At 46.6% G+C, this 17,109-nt stretch overlaps 1 protein-coding gene across 10 annotated transcripts in view; it reads right to left on the bottom strand.

Annotated features, from left to right (window-relative positions):
• DENND1A (DENN domain containing 1A) overlaps positions 1 to 17,109 on the bottom strand; it is a 150,537-nt gene that overhangs the window by 80,483 nt on the left and 52,945 nt on the right. For all 10 annotated transcript variants that reach the window (XR_010442262.1, XM_064728005.1, XM_064728006.1 and 7 more), the window contains exons 6-8: positions 4,406 to 4,475; positions 3,817 to 3,897; positions 1,743 to 1,796 (exon numbers count right to left, since the gene is read on the bottom strand). Coding sequence is in view for 9 of the 10 variants with exons in the window: in XM_064728005.1 (XP_064584075.1) it covers positions 1,743 to 1,796; positions 3,817 to 3,897; positions 4,406 to 4,475 (205 nt within the window). In the remaining variant the exon portion in view is untranslated. The remainder of the gene's footprint in view (positions 1 to 1,742; positions 1,797 to 3,816; positions 3,898 to 4,405; positions 4,476 to 17,109) is intronic.

Genomic DNA, 17,109 nt, shown 5'->3' with positions numbered 1-17,109 from the left:
TATTTTGCTTCCTAGGATTTAAACCTTTCTTGGGGCAGTAAAAAGGGGGATTTTCAGAACAGGTATCCCCACTCCTCTCAAAATTCACCAAGAGCGCTACAAAGCTCCCTCACACTCCTTTCAAAGTTTATTCCCAGATCAATCATCCATCTGATCATTTGCTATCTAATATCAATAAGCATACACTGACTACACTGACTTTTGAGATTAAAAATCACTTCTTCTCTTCCACTATCAGAAGAGAAAGATGGACTGAGTGATACAAAAATACAGAGGACATCACCCCCAAGAAAATGCCATCATTTCAGCCTGTTAACTTACCTGCTATTTCTGAAACACAACAGCTAGTACCAGGAATTTCAGTCTTGCACTGTATTTCCTGCAACCAGCCCCATTTATTTCTGAAGTCACTCTGCATTTACACATCCACCACACAACTCACATCTCCTGAAGCAGGGAATGAGCTGCTGGTACAGAAAAGTGCCCATGCTAAATTAAATGGCTCTGTGACTCACTAAACACACTGATCTGACACAAAGTCAGGTAATTCCGAGAGGTTTGTCAGCACTCCCAACAGAGCTCTCTGCAGCTCTCCGCTCATCATCACATCCAGCTTCGAAATCTGGCACCACTAAAACTTTTGCTAATATGTGTTTTAAATGCAATTCCTGGTAAGATATGTGGAACTTTTAATAAATCAGGTCAATTGATTAAAATACAGCAGACTATGCCCATTAAATCTCCTTGTATTATTGCCTAATATGCTCCACTTCCACAGGAAGGTTGCTTTAACAGGTAGATAAAAACCTCCTAAGAAATTACACAACCCTGGGGTAGTGGGAGGTGCTGCTGCCCATGGCATGGGGTGGCACTGGATGGGCTTTAAGGTCCCTTCCAACCAAATCATTCTGGGATTTTATGATTCTATGTATTAGGACAAGATTTGATGGCTGGTTTAGACTCAGGAATTGATTCCTGAATTACACCTAGCATATCATATTTGCACAAAAATAAAGCACCTCAGAAGAAAGAGCACATCTATTAAATTTCCTGTCAGAATATGTGTCAGTATGAAGAGTCTGCAACACAGAAAAAGCAGCAACAGTGTTTTGAAAGGCAAACAAAAAGCCCCGAATGCTATCTGCTATACAAATCACCCACAAATGAGATGGAATGTCTTGATGATTCCCTTTTTCCTTTCATGCCATCAGCTGAAGGATATGATGCTGAGACCGACCGCAAAATGCTCAGGAGGAAAACTGAGATGTCAGGCACAGGAGTTTGGCTGAGACAGAGCAGGAGCACATTAAAGAGTATTTAAGAGAAGCAAATGCCAGCATTGTCTCCCCACAGACTCATCATCTGGCTGGAAAGCTGAGCCAGGCTGGAACACACACGGCTGTGTGAGGCTTAAGAAGTCTCCCAAAGAGTGGCTCTGCAGGGCCCAGGTGTGCTGGCATTCTCAGGAGCCATCCAGCAAGCAGAGCATCTTCCCTGCTCCCTCAGGTCATTGTTCCAGAGGGGTGGAAGTGAAGGGTGAGCAGAGTTGCTGTTTTACCCACATCAACCTGCCCATCAGTACCTTCTCCTTCACTCAGGTCAGCTTTTAACCACACATACAGCTCTGAATGCTCAGTATTTTATAGAATAAAATCTATCCCAAACAGGGCAATGTTTGTCATCTGTGTAGCTGCTGGCATTACATGGAAACAATGAAGTGTAGGGTCCTCCCAAATACTCACATTTTCAGGTATACTGGGAAGCTCTCTGGTGTCAGGCACAGTAAAGTAAGAGTGCTACAAAAAGAGCAAATATTGATTATTTCAATACTGTTGAAAGCAATCAAAGCAATCTAAATCTATTGCTTGGTATTGGTATCAGCAGAACAGCAGTTGCTCAGCTAAGTAAAAATGACAGAACATTTGTTCCCAACTATCAGCCTGAGCTCCCTGGACTCCACAGGCTGGGTTCCCAGATCCCAGGGGCAACAGGAAATGCAGTAAGATAGAAAGCATCAAATGCTCCTGGAAAGTTGTATTCCATGGTTTTGTTCTCCAGAGCTGCTGCCACAGTCAGGCTCCCAGGGCTGTGAGAGATCCCAGGAGCTCCAGGCAGGCTGGAACTCAGGCCATCCCTGCCCTGCCCACGGCAGGACGGACCCAGGAAGCAGCAGCAGCAACAGCAGCAGCAGCAGCAGGGCCTGCAGTGACCCACAGCCCCAGAGAGGCTCATCCCAGCCAAGGGGAACTGTGGAAGTGTACTGGGACGTGCTTCCTAAGGCTCAATGCCTGCTTACCTGAGAAAACTTCTAGGTACTTTTATACACCCTAAAAGCATATTTCGCAAGACCATATTGCTCTCGAATTTTCATAATCCATGACATTGTTCAGTATTTTTAACTGCCTGCATTCCAGGAGCCCAGGTTCAGTGCAGCTCCCAGTCTGAGCACAGATGACTTCCATGATCCTTGGTCAGGGCTTTGGAAAGGAGAGAATGGGACTTGCATACAATTCATATAATCTTTAAAATGTTCACAATTTGTCTTAGGGCTACTTATTAATTACTGGCTGAAGCCTCAAAGGCTGTTCCATCCTTGGCATAGCTCCACAATTGGCACAATTCTCTTGCACACAAATCTCAGCCATCTCAGTGCTTCCTGATCAGGCAGTAACCTGAAATAGCAGGCAGGGACCGCAGCTCCACTGAGGGGAGACACTAAATGAGAAACACAAGTTTTGCTTTCTGATGCTTCACTGCTTTGGTTTGGTTGCAAAGATGCAATGCCAAGGCAGAGGAACAGCGCTCAGAGCTGCACCACGCAGAGGAACCTCACTCTGACCCTTCAATGGCCCACAAACAGCCAAAATAAAATCAGAAAGACAGGTCCCTGGGCTGCTTTTTTCTATCCTTTCTTGCTCCATTGCCCATGAAATGTCTGAGACAAGGGGAGACAGGCAGCAGCATTCCTTGGAACCACTGGTATGAAAAAACTGGAATATCCCCAGTGCCCCTGGCCTGGGAGAGAGCTCATCCCCAGCCAAAGTGCTGCTCCTCAGGAGGGCTCCTGGAGGGGCTGGGGCCGTGCCCAGGGCCAGCTGGGAGCAGCAGGGCCCACAGCCCTGGGGCAGCAAGGGGCACGAGTGCTTCCTACAGAGAGTGCCCTAAGAGGAGTACAGGAAATGCAAGGGAGCCTTCCCAGCAGGGCCCACAGGGACTCTCAGCTGCCGTGCTCAGCACAGCCTGCAGCACCAGGCTGGGCTGCTAAATTCAACACAAATCCCCAAAAGATTCAATTCAAAATACAATCCTATCAATAAAATCCCACATCTGTACTGTCAGTGTGCTTGCCTAATTTTCTCACAAAATAGAAAAATGAAATAAATGCTTTGTTGTGTGAGGTTTTTTGAGGCAAGGGGAAGGAAGAGAAGGAGCCAGAAAATGTGCTGAGCAGTTAACAGTCCCTGTGCCAGGTAAGTGCCTGTTTGCTTCCCAGCCTGCAGGGCCAGGAGCTGTGCAGAGTGGGGGCAAGAGATGTCCTGTTGGTGCTCCTGACCTCCTGCAGGTCACCCGGGACAGGGGGAGACATTCCCAGGGGAATCCACACTGCCTTCCCCCAATCCACTGCATTTCAAACACAGCTGACGTTAGGGAGGGGGAAGCAGAGGGCCCCAGTTGTGAAAAGGGAATTTCACAGCCCCTCACAGGAAAACACCACCTGTGTACAAGCTCCAGGAGACAGGATTGCTTTGGACATTCCTCTGGTATGGCATGGAATGAATATTAAACACCTCAGGTTTCATCTCCCCCCACACTTACCACTCCAAGATGAACAGAGGTTCCTGGCTCAGGGATGGTGAGTTTATGAAATGTTTCTAGGAGCTCACTCCTCTGACTATCCTGAAATGAGAATAAACCAGGAATATTGAGCAACCACTGCTGCACCAGGTAAACCCTGAGGCAGAAGGGCAGGGTAGGCCAGAGGGGTGGGTAAACACTTTGCATTTGTAAGATCAGTTCTGTTTTTACTGCCCATGCCAAAGCTGGATCAGACAGCTGGCAGAGGCTGATGGCACCCTGCAATACGGGACTGCAGAGTTACAGGAGCTGTGCTGAGCACAGCTCAGGGAGCCAGGAAAGCCAGCATGGGTGGCTGCAGGACTTGGGTCGGATCCACAGCCACACTCTTGCTCTTTATCTTTTTCAAAAAGAAAATTAAATGTGCATTTATTTTTCAGAGGCACTTGCCAAGCTGAATATGATCTTCTGTATCACTGCATCATACAGATTAATAATTCACATGGTCATCTCTGATAGAAGCACTTCTTCAAACAGCTGCTTTCATCCTCTCACCCTCATTCACTTGATACCGGGATAGGAAAAGGAGGGTCAGTATTTAGAATAATACCTGTCCTTTTGCTGAATAATCTGCCAAGACATTGAGCAGTTTATAAAAGACTTCAAACCACGGGAGGTAACTGGAACAAAAAAGAAAAATGAAAAAAAAAAAACCAGTTATTTTGGTTTGAATCCTAATACAAGTGGACTTTGAAAACGGAATCATCAATATCTCAGTTTTTAATTGTTTTAAAACCTTATTCCATCACTGTATTTGGCCTGGCCCTTGCTTCAGTCAAACAGAAAGTTCACCTTCAGTACATGCACACAACTTCCCAAAGAGAGGAAGAAACAAAATCAAAAGGGGAACACGCAGAAAAGTCACACCTTTTCCATTTACTTTACATCTCCACTGCACACAGTAAGACAGTGAGGGTATTCCTTTTCCTTGCAGCTTTGGTAGGGTTTTCATGGCACAGCTCTGTATTTCTGTATTTCAGCCCCTCTCCCAACACCAGTCAGGAATTTCCCTCGGCTGCAGCGAATGCAGAGCCAGCCAGAGATGCACTCCCTGATGCTCTTTAATCACAGCCGCTTTCTGAAGCAAATGGATTCTATTTTGATATAGTCAGACAGGATTTAAAGTTTTTATAAAATATGACTGCATCCTGACAGCTGTAAGGAATGGAGTGCCCCGTGGTCCCTGGCTGAGCAGCTCTGGTGATAAATGAGGTGAGAAGCTCTCTATGAGACAGACAAAGTGACTGGCACTCCATCATTAGCGTTTGTTTGAAGCCTGCAAATGCTACTGTAAAATGTAAGTAGCTTATCAAAATATACTGATAAGCAACTTAACTTTTCATGTTATATGACAGGATTATCGTTGAAATTAATTCGCTCTAAACATCTTTACAGAGTGTGTATTCGAATGGAGAGAAAGACAGACAATTACCACTTTAAACAGCATTTAACTTTGACATTATATTGTAAACAATCCAGAAGGATTAGGTAGAAGATAAGTTTCTTTCTTTCTGTTTAGTTAAATAAACTTCATCAGAGTTAAAAGCCATTACAAGGGTAACGAGAAATCCTCTCCAAACATATCTGCTAAGTAGAGATTAAGAACCTGGTAAACAAATCCGTGCAAGGCATCTATCAAAAGAGTTTGAGGAGACAGAAAAGCAGGAAGGCAGAAAGCTCCCTGGCAGCGGGAAACCAAAGCTGCTTCCACAGAGGCACCATTAAAAGTTCCACCTAATCGCTCAGGGACTTGGCCAGAAAAACACATTTACAGAGTTAAAATGAGAGTCCTTACAACCATCGCTGTGCTCCTCATGTCTGTGTGTGGTGTCTTGTAAAAGAGGAAAACAAAGGCAGGATCCCCCAGGCCTCCCCTCCCAGGGCAGCCAGAGCAGGGACCCGAGGGGGCAACGCTGAGCCCAGATGGGGGCAGGTCCTGGGCGTCCTCCAGAGCTGCCCCTGCCCTGCCCGGGCTGTGCCCACTGCTGAGCCCTGCCAGGCCCTGTGCCCACTGCTGAGCCCTGCGCTGCCCGGGGCTGTGCCCACTGCCCTGCCCTGCCAGGCCCTGTGCCCACTGGTGAGCCCCCTGCAGCCCCCAGGGTTCCTGCATGACCTGCACACAGGCAGCATGGCACAGCTGCAGGCTCCAGCCATGAGAACACTCCAGCCCAAAGCAACCTCACATTTTTACTGGGCCCTAGGAAAGAGCCTCTGTGACTCCAGTAAAACCAGCCCAGCCACGTCTCACATTCCCACAAGGTCAGAACCCCAGCAAACCCCCCCAGAAGCAGACACAGCCCCATTTCTGCTCCCCTTGCACTCCCTGGCTTTCCCTTCTCTTCCCCAGTATCCTCTGATGAACCTATTGTCCTTTTTTTAACATTCCCTCCTCCTTGTTTCCAAATGATGGGTTAGCATCTCATCATAACTGCTTCTTTTTCTATTCTGAGAATAACTTCCCCTTCTGAGGACAGTGTCCCAGTTTGGAATCTGAGGAAATGAGCTGGTATTTGAAGCAGAACTCATCCCTCCACAACACATGGGCATCTGTGTGGCTCTTGCTCAAGAGAGGGGCAAGACAAAGACAAACCCACCACAAAATTGTGCAAATTATGCAGACAATCTCACTTCAGTTGTCACCCCCCTCTATTGTCACCACACAATTCAGGATCTCTCTCATCCCAAAATTTCTGGGTACATTAGAAAACTAATTTATCCTGCCATCTTCAACACTCTTACTTCATCACTTAATCCGTGTGTTGACTGCTCAAGAATAAACCAGTTCTGCTTTTATTAGACCCAAACTGTGACCAGTTAAAGTTGAAAAAAATCTAAAAAATCCCCCACGAAATACAGTTATCTGAATTTGTTTCTAGATGTCTGCCAAAAGGAAAGAGGAAAAAAAATGTGGATTTTTTTTTTCTTAAAGAAAGCAAATCCTCAAGGCAGCCTTTAAACACCCTTCCAAAGAAACACAGGCAGAGTTTATAACCCAAAATATTCTGTACCTTAAGTAGCACAACTGGTAGCACTACTGAAGATTTATGGCTTATGACTTGCTCATATTTAATTTGTAACCAAACACTTCCCCTTCCTCTTAGCTCCCTCAGAAGTTTTGATGAACTCTTGTTTTCGCAGGTCAGAGGTTAAGCAAAGGAAGGGAAGCTCTGCAGTGAGATTGCCCAGAGCCAGCCTCTCCCTCCAGGGCTCCAGCCCCAGGGCAGCCCAGCCCCTGCAGGGCTGTGTCTGAGCACAGAAAACAAAAACAAGCTGAATTTCAGCTCTTCCTTAGCTTTTGGCTTGCTCTTAGAAAGGGAAATGTGCAGTGAAGCCAACTTAGAAAAGGAGAGAGTCTGCAGTGTTACCTGCAGCAGGCAATCAGAGAGGAGGATGCAATAGCAGGACACCAACTGAGAGCGCAGAACTCACCAAACCCAAGTGCCAGGGAGCTCTCCAGGCCTTGGGAGCCTTGGCAGCAAAGCCTCTCCACGTCCCAGTGCAGCAGCAGCAAACCCTGGTGGCAAGGGGGGCCTTTTCAAATGATCTATGAAGATTTGCCAATTCCCATAGCAACTGTTTATAACAGTAATGTTGAACACTGCCAGCTCCAGCACTGCCTTCACTGGTGTGCTGACACCAACGCTCGTGGAAGGGCACCTGGGGCACCTTTGGGGTCCCCTGGAGCTGAAGCCCCACCTTGGTTCCCTCCCCTGCAGCACAGAGCAGGGCTGAGCTGCACCCAGGCACAACTCCTGCCTGAAATCAGGGGGCTCAGAAACCAGCCTGACATCCACACGTGTCTGCAGCATCTCCTCCTAGACTGAGTTGCAAGCACACATAACTTTTACTCCTTCCATTCACACAGATCAGAAGTGGAATTTTTAACACGTATTTATTTATAACACATACTATATATATTTTGATAACAGCATAACCAACTGCCATCTCCCTTGCAAAACAGAACAGTCATTTCCATTTTGCAGATGGGCACACTTCTCTGTGGTGACAGGCTCACAAAATCTGTCTGTATTAGCCAGGATTGGTTTCATGGAGTTCCCAAATCTTGACCTTTTTGCTCAGCACAATAATCTGCAGTGACCTAGACCACAGAATACAATCCTGACCCCAGTTATTACATGAACTATAGACACATCATCACCAACTTCACTGACAAAAGTGTAAGGATGAGGAAATTCAGGCCAAATGCATCTTCTGCCAGCACTACTCCTGCATGTGCCACTAAAACACCCAGTGCCTCACTCATGGACTCTGAAGAACAGCCAATAACAAATAACAACTCCCTGCCTGGTGCCCAGGCCCTTGGCTGTGGCAGTGGTGTCCCCCTGGAGCCCAGCAGGGTGACGGTGCAGCAGCAGTGACCTGTGCCCTCCCCTCCACACCATCCCTGCAACCAACAGCAAAGCTCCAGCACACCTAGCACAGAGCTGAAAATCCCCAGGAAGATTCAGCAGATTGACAAAGAGATGGAACTATTATTATTGTTGTTATTATTATTATTATTATTATTATTATTATTATTATTATTACTACCACATTTTTCATTTCACTGTATGAAGCCAGTGAGGGCTCCTGGTGCAGCAGGACACATTTCCTGACTCGCAGTGCCTGTCAGTTCCTGCAGGACAAACGACAGGGCCTCAGCAGGAGCTCAGAAGGATCTCTGTGGATAATCCCAACACTGTGTTTGAAAAAATGCAAGGATGGAAAACATATCAAAAGTTACTCCAGTCTCCTGGTGACTTGTTATCTTAGGACTTCTTGCATTTAAAGATAAAACTCTGCAATTCAAACTTAAATCCAATATTGCTTCTTTCCATCCTCCTGTACCTGGCAGCTAATGATTCTCCCCCAGCCAGCATTATTCCTAATCATGGAATCACATTCTATTTTAGGTTAGTAATGGTTCTAATGATGAACTAAGTTATGTTTGCCAAGCCACAATGCTCTTCAGGGCTTCTAGCAAACATGATTTTAAATAGCAAAACCACACAATCCAAACACCTTTTCCTTCCCTTCATTAAAAGTATTAATTTCCCTTTTTAATTCTTTCTAAATTTCAGCTTAATGTTTTACAGTTAAGATGAAGTAAAATGACATTAAACTACAGATTTTTAAAACTAATCTCATTTCTCTGCTCAGGAGAGGGAAGACTCTCCACATGCTATTATTTTCCTTGCAGGAATACACTATTAAATTCTTTTTCCCACCTTCTTTTCCTTCCATCACCCAGTGTTTGCAGCATCTTTACAAAATGCATTTGAAAGAACCAAGGCATCTCCAGGCTCATTTGGGAATTTCATGGGCTAAATTCTCAGTTCAGCTGCTCGTGTGTTCCAGGGCCTTCCCTGCGCCTCACGGGCCCCAGTGCCTCGTTATTCCGTGCTCCAGACTCCGTCTATTGACACCTCACACTCAGGAGCTGGAGCACAGACACCCCAAATCTCCATAGCAACCCCTGTGCGTGTGGATGAATTACCTTCCCTTCCAGGAGCAGCCAACAGCCTCCTTTGAACATCAGCTTTTCACTGATTTATTTGTTTGTTTGTTCAGGTTTCCTGCCCCACTGTGAGTGCCCCTCAAAGCCAGCTGCACCCCTGCCTCTCCTTGCTCCCACAGGATGTCTTTTCTTCCTGCATTTCTCCCCATTTTGTCACAAACTTCCCTTGGTTATTACCCATGAGTGATCATTCCATGATTCAGTTCAAAGTTATGCAGCTCAAGCATGACTCATGTACATATTTTAGAAGTACTAAACCCCACAAAACTGGATCTCATCTTATGGAGCATCTCAAGAAATAATTGTCAACAGCAAGTGCTTACTTGGCTTAGTTTAAGACCAACACAGACCCTTCAAGCATGTTTGAGAGCAAAGGACTGAAGGAGTGACAGGAAATCAAGGTACATAAGAGAAACATTTGTTTGCATTTACAGCACACCCTGACAATTCTGTCTGTATGCTTTCTTTAAACCCAAGGGCAAAGGGTACCCCAGAGAGCCCACGGGGTGAGGAGATGGGCATGCTGAAGGGCTTGGCACTTCATAGTGAGATAGATGAAATGCAACAAGACATCCTTGGAGTACAAAAACAACAGTTATGTTCCCTTCAACACCAACAGAACACACTGACCAATGGCTCTACTCAGCCAGGGTAAAATGCTCTAAAAAACAAATACGGAGAGGGTAAAGAACAGCCTTAAACTGAGAAGAATTACAGATTATACTGCCTCTAAATTATCTGGACTTTAAAAAATTGGTTATGAAGGAGTTAGAGCAGTTTGGTACACGAAGCTTGATTTTAAAAAGCAGGATGCACTAGACAGCATGAGAGCCTCAAGATCCCCACCAAAGTGACAATACAGAGAGAGGATTCCAAAGGCTTAGCTTGTCAAGGAATCTCTCTCCTCAAACCACGTTAAAAAGCATACATGAAAGTGCTGGAAGAGAGAATTCTAGATGTGGCAGACAATCAGAGATCCCACTAGGTTTGAGACATCTGGCATCAGTTGAAATCCATCACATTTCATTTGGGGATCAAAGCCTGCTGTTAAGTCTATCACAGGTTGAAATAGTAGATCCTGAACAGCCTTTTCATCCCAATGCAAATTAACCCTTTTTCCTTGACCAGAGAAACAGCTCCTTTTCATTACTGACTCCAATCATATGTGCTTGTCAAGCTATGCCCTCTAGTACTAAGTTTCAGCTGAAATTTCAGTAGCATTATGAACTTTTTATTATAAATCAAAAGTGCTCCCTCCCAGTCACCAAGCCCTGTGCTCTGGCACGTGCTGCAGCGAGCTCCAAAGCCACTCTGGGACAGAGCTGGTGGCACCATCTGTAATGCAGATCAGTTCCTGAAGGGAAGAAAAATGTTGCACATAGGTAACACCTTATAAAGTAAGGGCCTGGTTACCCTGGTAAAACCATGGCTCAGGCCTGCTACTTTGGCTAGCTAGAAGAGGGCTATGGGAAAGTGACTCAGCTGAATTAGAGGCAGATAAGTTCTATACCCATTATGTGTTCATATCGTGGTGTTTGGTTGAATTATGTTTGTTATGATTTAAAACTATGCAATTGATAAAGGCCTAGCTGCTTAAAAAGGCCTGGTTTTAGCAATAAAGCATCTCTTCTTTGCACCTGCCTGGGGACTCTGCATCACTTTGCCTCATCCAGAAGAATTTTACACGCCTCTGTTCAAGAGCCCCACTGCACAGCAGCCAGCTGTGCTCGGCTGCTAAAGGGATTTGCCACATATTGAACAGCCAAAGCTGAGCATCAGGTGTGTACCTGTGACACCTGTGTGTGAGTTCTGAGACACAACAGTGATCCTTGCACTGTGGCAAACCAGCACAGAGGACATTGGGGCAGCAAAGAGGGTGTTCCAGTAACAGAGCAGAAATCAATTACATGCACCTCTCTTCTGCATTCCCCAAACCACTCGTGTTCCCTACTGGCAAGAAACAAAGTTAAGTGAAGCAAGAGGTTTTACAGCTCCCTTCACAGGGAGGGAGCTTCATCACAGGGAAGAAATATTCACATACTCAGAGGGAGCACACACAGCTCCTAATAATAAGCAAAGTTGGTAGGAAGTCATAAAAGTTAAACCACAAGCAGAGCTGAAAGAGCCAAGTGAAAAATTCATGATTATGTCGGCGCTGTGCAACTGATAATTTGAGAATGCAAGGAACTGGGCTAGGCATGTAAAAATCACCTTACTTACAGCAAACAAGCACTTGCAGAGCAAGATGTCAATAGCAAGGCTACAAAGATCAAGTCTGAGTCTGATATTTGAGTGCAGGTTGTTTATGACCACCCTGTACGATGGTTTAGGATTCACAGCAAACATTCAGATGTAAAAATAAACACATAAAATTATAGCACTTGATCTTCACCTGCAGAAATACCACTGATGAACCTCTCCACAGAATCCCTGAAAATGCATGACATTAATTAACAGAAAAGTCCTTCTGGCCTGTTTCCTGGCCAGCAAGTCTAATTTTTATTTATGAGACTTCTTGTCTAACCATCAGCTTAAGCAAATGATTAAACCAGGAAACTGCCCACAATCATTTTCTCTGAATATTCAAACAATAATAAATTCTAAAACACACTGAGGAGTTAGCGCAGGTAATGCTCAGTGTGGAGGAAGATCTGTCCCTTATCAAGCACGTTCATAAACAGCCAGGGCTACAAATGAGGGGTTTTATTTGGGCTCCCTGCATAGCCCAGGGAACTCTGCCTCTAGGAAGGCACACAAAGCCTCTCTCCCATGATTACAGTGCCTGGATCAGGGCTCCTGTTGAACAACAGGCACAAGTTACTCAAGCAGCTCCTCTCGGCACTTCCACCTCTGGATCAGCCCCAGCGTCTCCAATTACCTCTGCATAACCCGAGGGCTCTGCCACAGCTCCAGCCTTGAAGGAGGAAGTTGCCATGTAATCTCTTTGGGAATGTTGTACACATCTGTCAGCGGGGACAGGATGCTCCTGCTCCTGACAGATGCATTTGTAAGCCTTCAGACAGCAACCCAAAAGTGATCCATTTGTGGAAGAGAGGATCTATCCATCTTGTACTTTAACTACTTCCTCCCTGCTTTTTGATGCCAGGGAGGGGGTTTTCCCCAAGGTGATGCACTAATTCAGTTTGTATTAGCTCTGAGATGAAGTTTCCAAGCCAGTCAGCCAGGGCCAAAGGTAATAAAAAGTGACATGATTTAATTACTTCTGTTACAGTTGTTCAGCAACGAAAGAAGGCGTGACATGAAGGCCTAATTAATTAAGTAAAATTGGTTTCTGGTCAGAAGGCAAGACCAGTGAAGTAGCTGGACTGAATGCAGTACTATCAGCTTTATCCAACTCCACCAGTAGTGGTACATTACTAACACTTGACATTTTTGTTGTGATCCTTCTCATCGATATTTTACTGCTGCAGGTGGGAGCTCAGAACATCCCTGACAGTGCAAGGCCCCAAACCTGTTGCTGCACGTCCTGGAGCATTTCCATACTCAGTTCTGGCCCTGTCTGCCCCAGCCCTGCTCCAGGGTCCCTCTCCCCCAGCCCAGGGCCCAGGGCAGGGCTTGGCCCTGGCAGTGTGTGCAGTGTGTGGAAGCTGAGGCTGTGGGAGCTGCACCCCCAGCTCAGGACCAACAGACAGCAAGGGGAGGCCAGAATGGAACACACTCCCAGTTTAACTGGAGGGCACATTTCTGTGGCACAGGGCTGGAACCAGAGAGCCCCAAGGCTTCTCCTCTGCAGCAGCACTGTGGAAGGAGCCCTGGCTGCAGCACCCATCGCTGCAGGTTCTAGAGTGAGACTTGGAAGCATTTGCACAATTACGCTGCTCATAATTCAAACTCTGTTTTGTGTCTGTCGTTATAGGTCATTGTTGGCCAGATGGAAAATATTAAGGAAAAAGCATTGCAACTAAATCAATGGGCTGCAGAGTGCTGCCAAAAGGCCCCGGGCTAACTACAAGCAGATTTGCAGGCAGGCTCTGCTCCGCACAAGGCAGATCTGGCACATCTCTGCCCTGCCTAACAGCAGGAGGGCACGGGGCCAGCTGAGAGCAGCTACTGTGCCAAACAGACTGTGCAGGCCTTGCTGCTTGAATGCTTCCACAGAAAGGCAGAACCCATGGGCTCCCTGTAAACAACTCCCTGTACTTCTGGCTGCTACCAGCCCACAAGTGGGATAACTTCATCCCACCACAACATTAATGCAATACACAGCTCAGCCTCTACCAGCCTCAACATGGAAGGAAATAAATGAGCACCCGTGGTAAAGGACAACTGCTCAACTTTCAACTAAGAATAATGATGTGGATATGCACATGCATAGTAAAACACAAAATCAGCATCTTAACTCCAATGCCAAGCACTGTATGGGCATTCTTTGCAACCCTTTGACTACTGAAAACCTGTCTTTAATATTTATTTCCAATATCAATACTTCCCAGGTCATACAATGTTTTTTGTACAGCTTATGGCTGCTCCTACCAACGAGCAGTCTGGTTTATCTAGACGTTCAGTGGGAAAAAAACATCTTCCTAATATCACCAAATAACCTCTTATGAACTCAGCATCTGAGTGCAGCCAGCCATGCCTGCAGATAAAACTTCAAACTCACTACATGGACATAAATAATTTCTGTTTCTAGTGGACAGTAAGAGAAAAAAATTATAGAAACAGAAGGGAGCTTCTGATTCAAACATCATGACCAGCTGATCACACAGAGCAAAGCTTCTTCAGCAAAGACTTCAAATCCCCTACTCCAGCCATAAGGCATTATTAGCTTATTTAAATTACCATTATCTTATTTAAAGATACTTGAGCAAGAGAAGATACTAGGCCTTACAGGCTTTCTGGAAGTAGTCTTTACAAAATGGTTAATGGCAGAGATGAAAATGGAGGACAACAAATGTGCAGATGTAATACAAAATTCTATTCTTCTTTTACTGGAACAGCAGTTTCAAACAGCTCATCTCTATCTTGTAAAACTTGTAAGGACAATAATGGAAAACCACAGGAAGTTTGGAAAAGCTATACTGGAGACAGTGTATCAGGAAGAAGAAACACAAAGCAGATAGCTAAATTTAATTGATGTCAAGCTCCCTCTTCACTAGGTTCATCACTTTTCCATATATATTCTGACAAGCAACTGAAAATAAGAGCCAGTGTCTGTTTGAGCGAATCAACAGGGGTAAAAACCCTAAACTTTTGAGATGTAAACTGTTTTATAAACATGTCAAGTTAAGGCAGAATGCCTGCAGCACCCGGAGCCCCTCTGGCCCTGCACACGCCCTCGGGGCGTTCGCACATTTTCTGAGCCACTTCAGCTCAATTTCCTGTCACCCAGCGCTGAAAGTTGCCCTGCTTTGCTGCAGTTCCAGCTTGTGAGAAACTCCAGTTTGTGTGAAAGAAGGTCAGGCTGCAGCTCCGAGTCCTGCCTGCCCTCTCCTCTGCTCTGTGAAAGGCCCGTGCAAAGGAACTGAGCAATCTCTGCTCTCCAGCTCTCACTGACAGAATGCAAGTGCTGAAGCCACTGATAAAAAAATAATAATGAAAAAAAATCTATGAAGGCATCAGAGACTCAACAGCAACATTTTCATTAGGTACAATTCTGTAGCAGTTTGGAATCAGAGATCCAATTGCCCATGATTTATACATGTATTTTGTGGCCTTTGCCATGTCTAACAGAAGCAGTTTGCCATTTGCTTTCATCTCCCAAGCATTTTAAGTAGAACAGGGATTCCAGGGTCGATACACCTCAAGGACCAAACAGACTGTCCAAAAAGTGTTCCAAGCATTTCCAGCCATTACCAAACATCTTCTGCCAGGCTTCAAAGAATCATACAGATACGGAAGTAAAACATTGATTTTGGCCAAATCAATGAAAAGGGAAAATTCTAGAAAACAACAGGACAATTACTACAAAACAAGCCCCATCACAAACACTCCATCTCCTCCCCCGGAGTAGGCACTGGCAGGGCTGTGGGGCTGGGGTTTATCCCTGCCCAGCAGGGCTGTGGGCTGAGCCCTCTCCCGCAGCAGGGCCTGCTGGGGCTGTGGGGCTGCAGGGCTGGATTGTCCCCAGCAGGCTCCCGTGGGTTATTGGGCTGTCCCCAGCAGGGCTGCAGGGCTGGATTGTCCCCAGCAGCTCCAGGGCTGCACTGTCCCCAGCAGGCTCGGGCTGGTTCCCCAGCAGCTCCCTGAGGTGGGCTGTCCCAGCAGGTCCCCTGAGGGGCTGTGGGAGTGCACTGTCCCCAGCAGGGCTGCAAGCGCATGTCCCCAGCAGGGCTGCAGGGCTGGATGTCCCCAGCAGTCCTGGGCTGCAAGGCCCCGGTCCTGGGGCACTGTCCCCAGCAGGGCTGCAGGGCTGTCCCCAGCAGCTCCCTGGGGCTGTGAGGCTGCACTGTCCCCAGCAGCTCCCTGAGGTTGCACTGTCCCCAGCAGCTCCCTGGGGCTGCAGTGTCCCCAGCAGGGCTGCACTGTCCCCAGCAGGTCTCTGAGGTTGGGCTGTCCCCAGCAGGTTCCTGGGGCTGTGGGGTTGGACAGTCCCCAGCAGCTCCCTGAGGTTGGGCTGTCCCCAGCAGGGCTGCAGGGCTGCACTGTCCCCAGCACTCCCTGAGTTGATGTCCCAGCAGCGGCTGCAGGGCTGGATTCTCCCAGCAGCTCCTGGGGCTGTGGGGTGCTGTCCCCAGCAGGTCCACTGAGCGTTCATGTCCCAGCAGCTCCCTGGGGCTGCAGTCCCGGCGTGGATGTCCCCAGCAGGGCTGGCGCAGGGCTGGATTGTCCCCAGCAGGTCCCTGGGGCTGCAGGGCTGGATTCTCCCCAGCAGGTCCCTGGGGCTGAGGCGCTGCCCGGGGCTCTGGGCAGGGCAGCGCAGCCCCCGGCGCTGTCTGTCTGTCTGTCTGTCTGTCTGTCTGTCCGTGGCTCAGGGCCCTGCCAGTTGGCACGCCCGGGCCAGGAAGCTGTCAGTTCCAATCAGGGCCCGGCCCTGCAGCCCTATTAAAGAAGTCTTGCTGGTTAAGGGGCGGCCACTGTTTCCAAAGCATGGGAAGAAAAAAAAAAAAAAAAAAAAAAAAAGAAAGAAAGAAAGAAAGAAAAAAAAAAAAAAAAAGGAAAAAAAAGGGCTCTGCTTTCCTTAGATTCGAGCTGGCAACTTTCACTGACTGGAGTTTTCAAGGAGCTATGAATGAGCCTAACAAAGGAGTTCTGTGGCCAGTTTCTGGCTGAAATCCATGTCAACAGTTTTTAAGGTCACAGGTCACACTAACTAACATTTATTCCCAGCAGACCCTGCTCTAAACACAAGCTGTAAGTAGTACAAATTTGGAATTTTTCTGTAATCCCTTGAGATATTCCTGATCCTTCCACATGTTTCTGCTCAATTAAAAACAATTCTCACTTTGCACCACAAGAGAGGCCCCTGCTCAGAAATCTTATTCTGTCCTAAGAATAAATGGACAAAGACTGCAATCAAAGGGAAGGAAAGGGGGGAGGAGAGGAACTCACAACAAATCACACCAAAAACCTCAAATAACTCCATACAGAATCACATTCAGTTAGTTACATTTTCTGCCATCTGTCACAAACTATTATGGATTCATTTCTTTTTATCTTAGAAAAAGAGTGGTGCAGAGCTCAGCTATTTTGGCCGAGAGGGATTTCCACACAAATGTTTCTGCATTTCACTTCAAAAGAATGATTTCAGTTTGTGTACAAAACCTGAATAACCC

Source organism: Zonotrichia leucophrys, chromosome 17 (assembly GCF_028769735.1).
Source record: "Zonotrichia leucophrys gambelii isolate GWCS_2022_RI chromosome 17, RI_Zleu_2.0, whole genome shotgun sequence".
Lineage (NCBI taxonomy): Eukaryota > Metazoa > Chordata > Aves > Passeriformes > Passerellidae > Zonotrichia > Zonotrichia leucophrys.
This window is presented reverse-complemented; position numbering and strand designations above follow the sequence as displayed.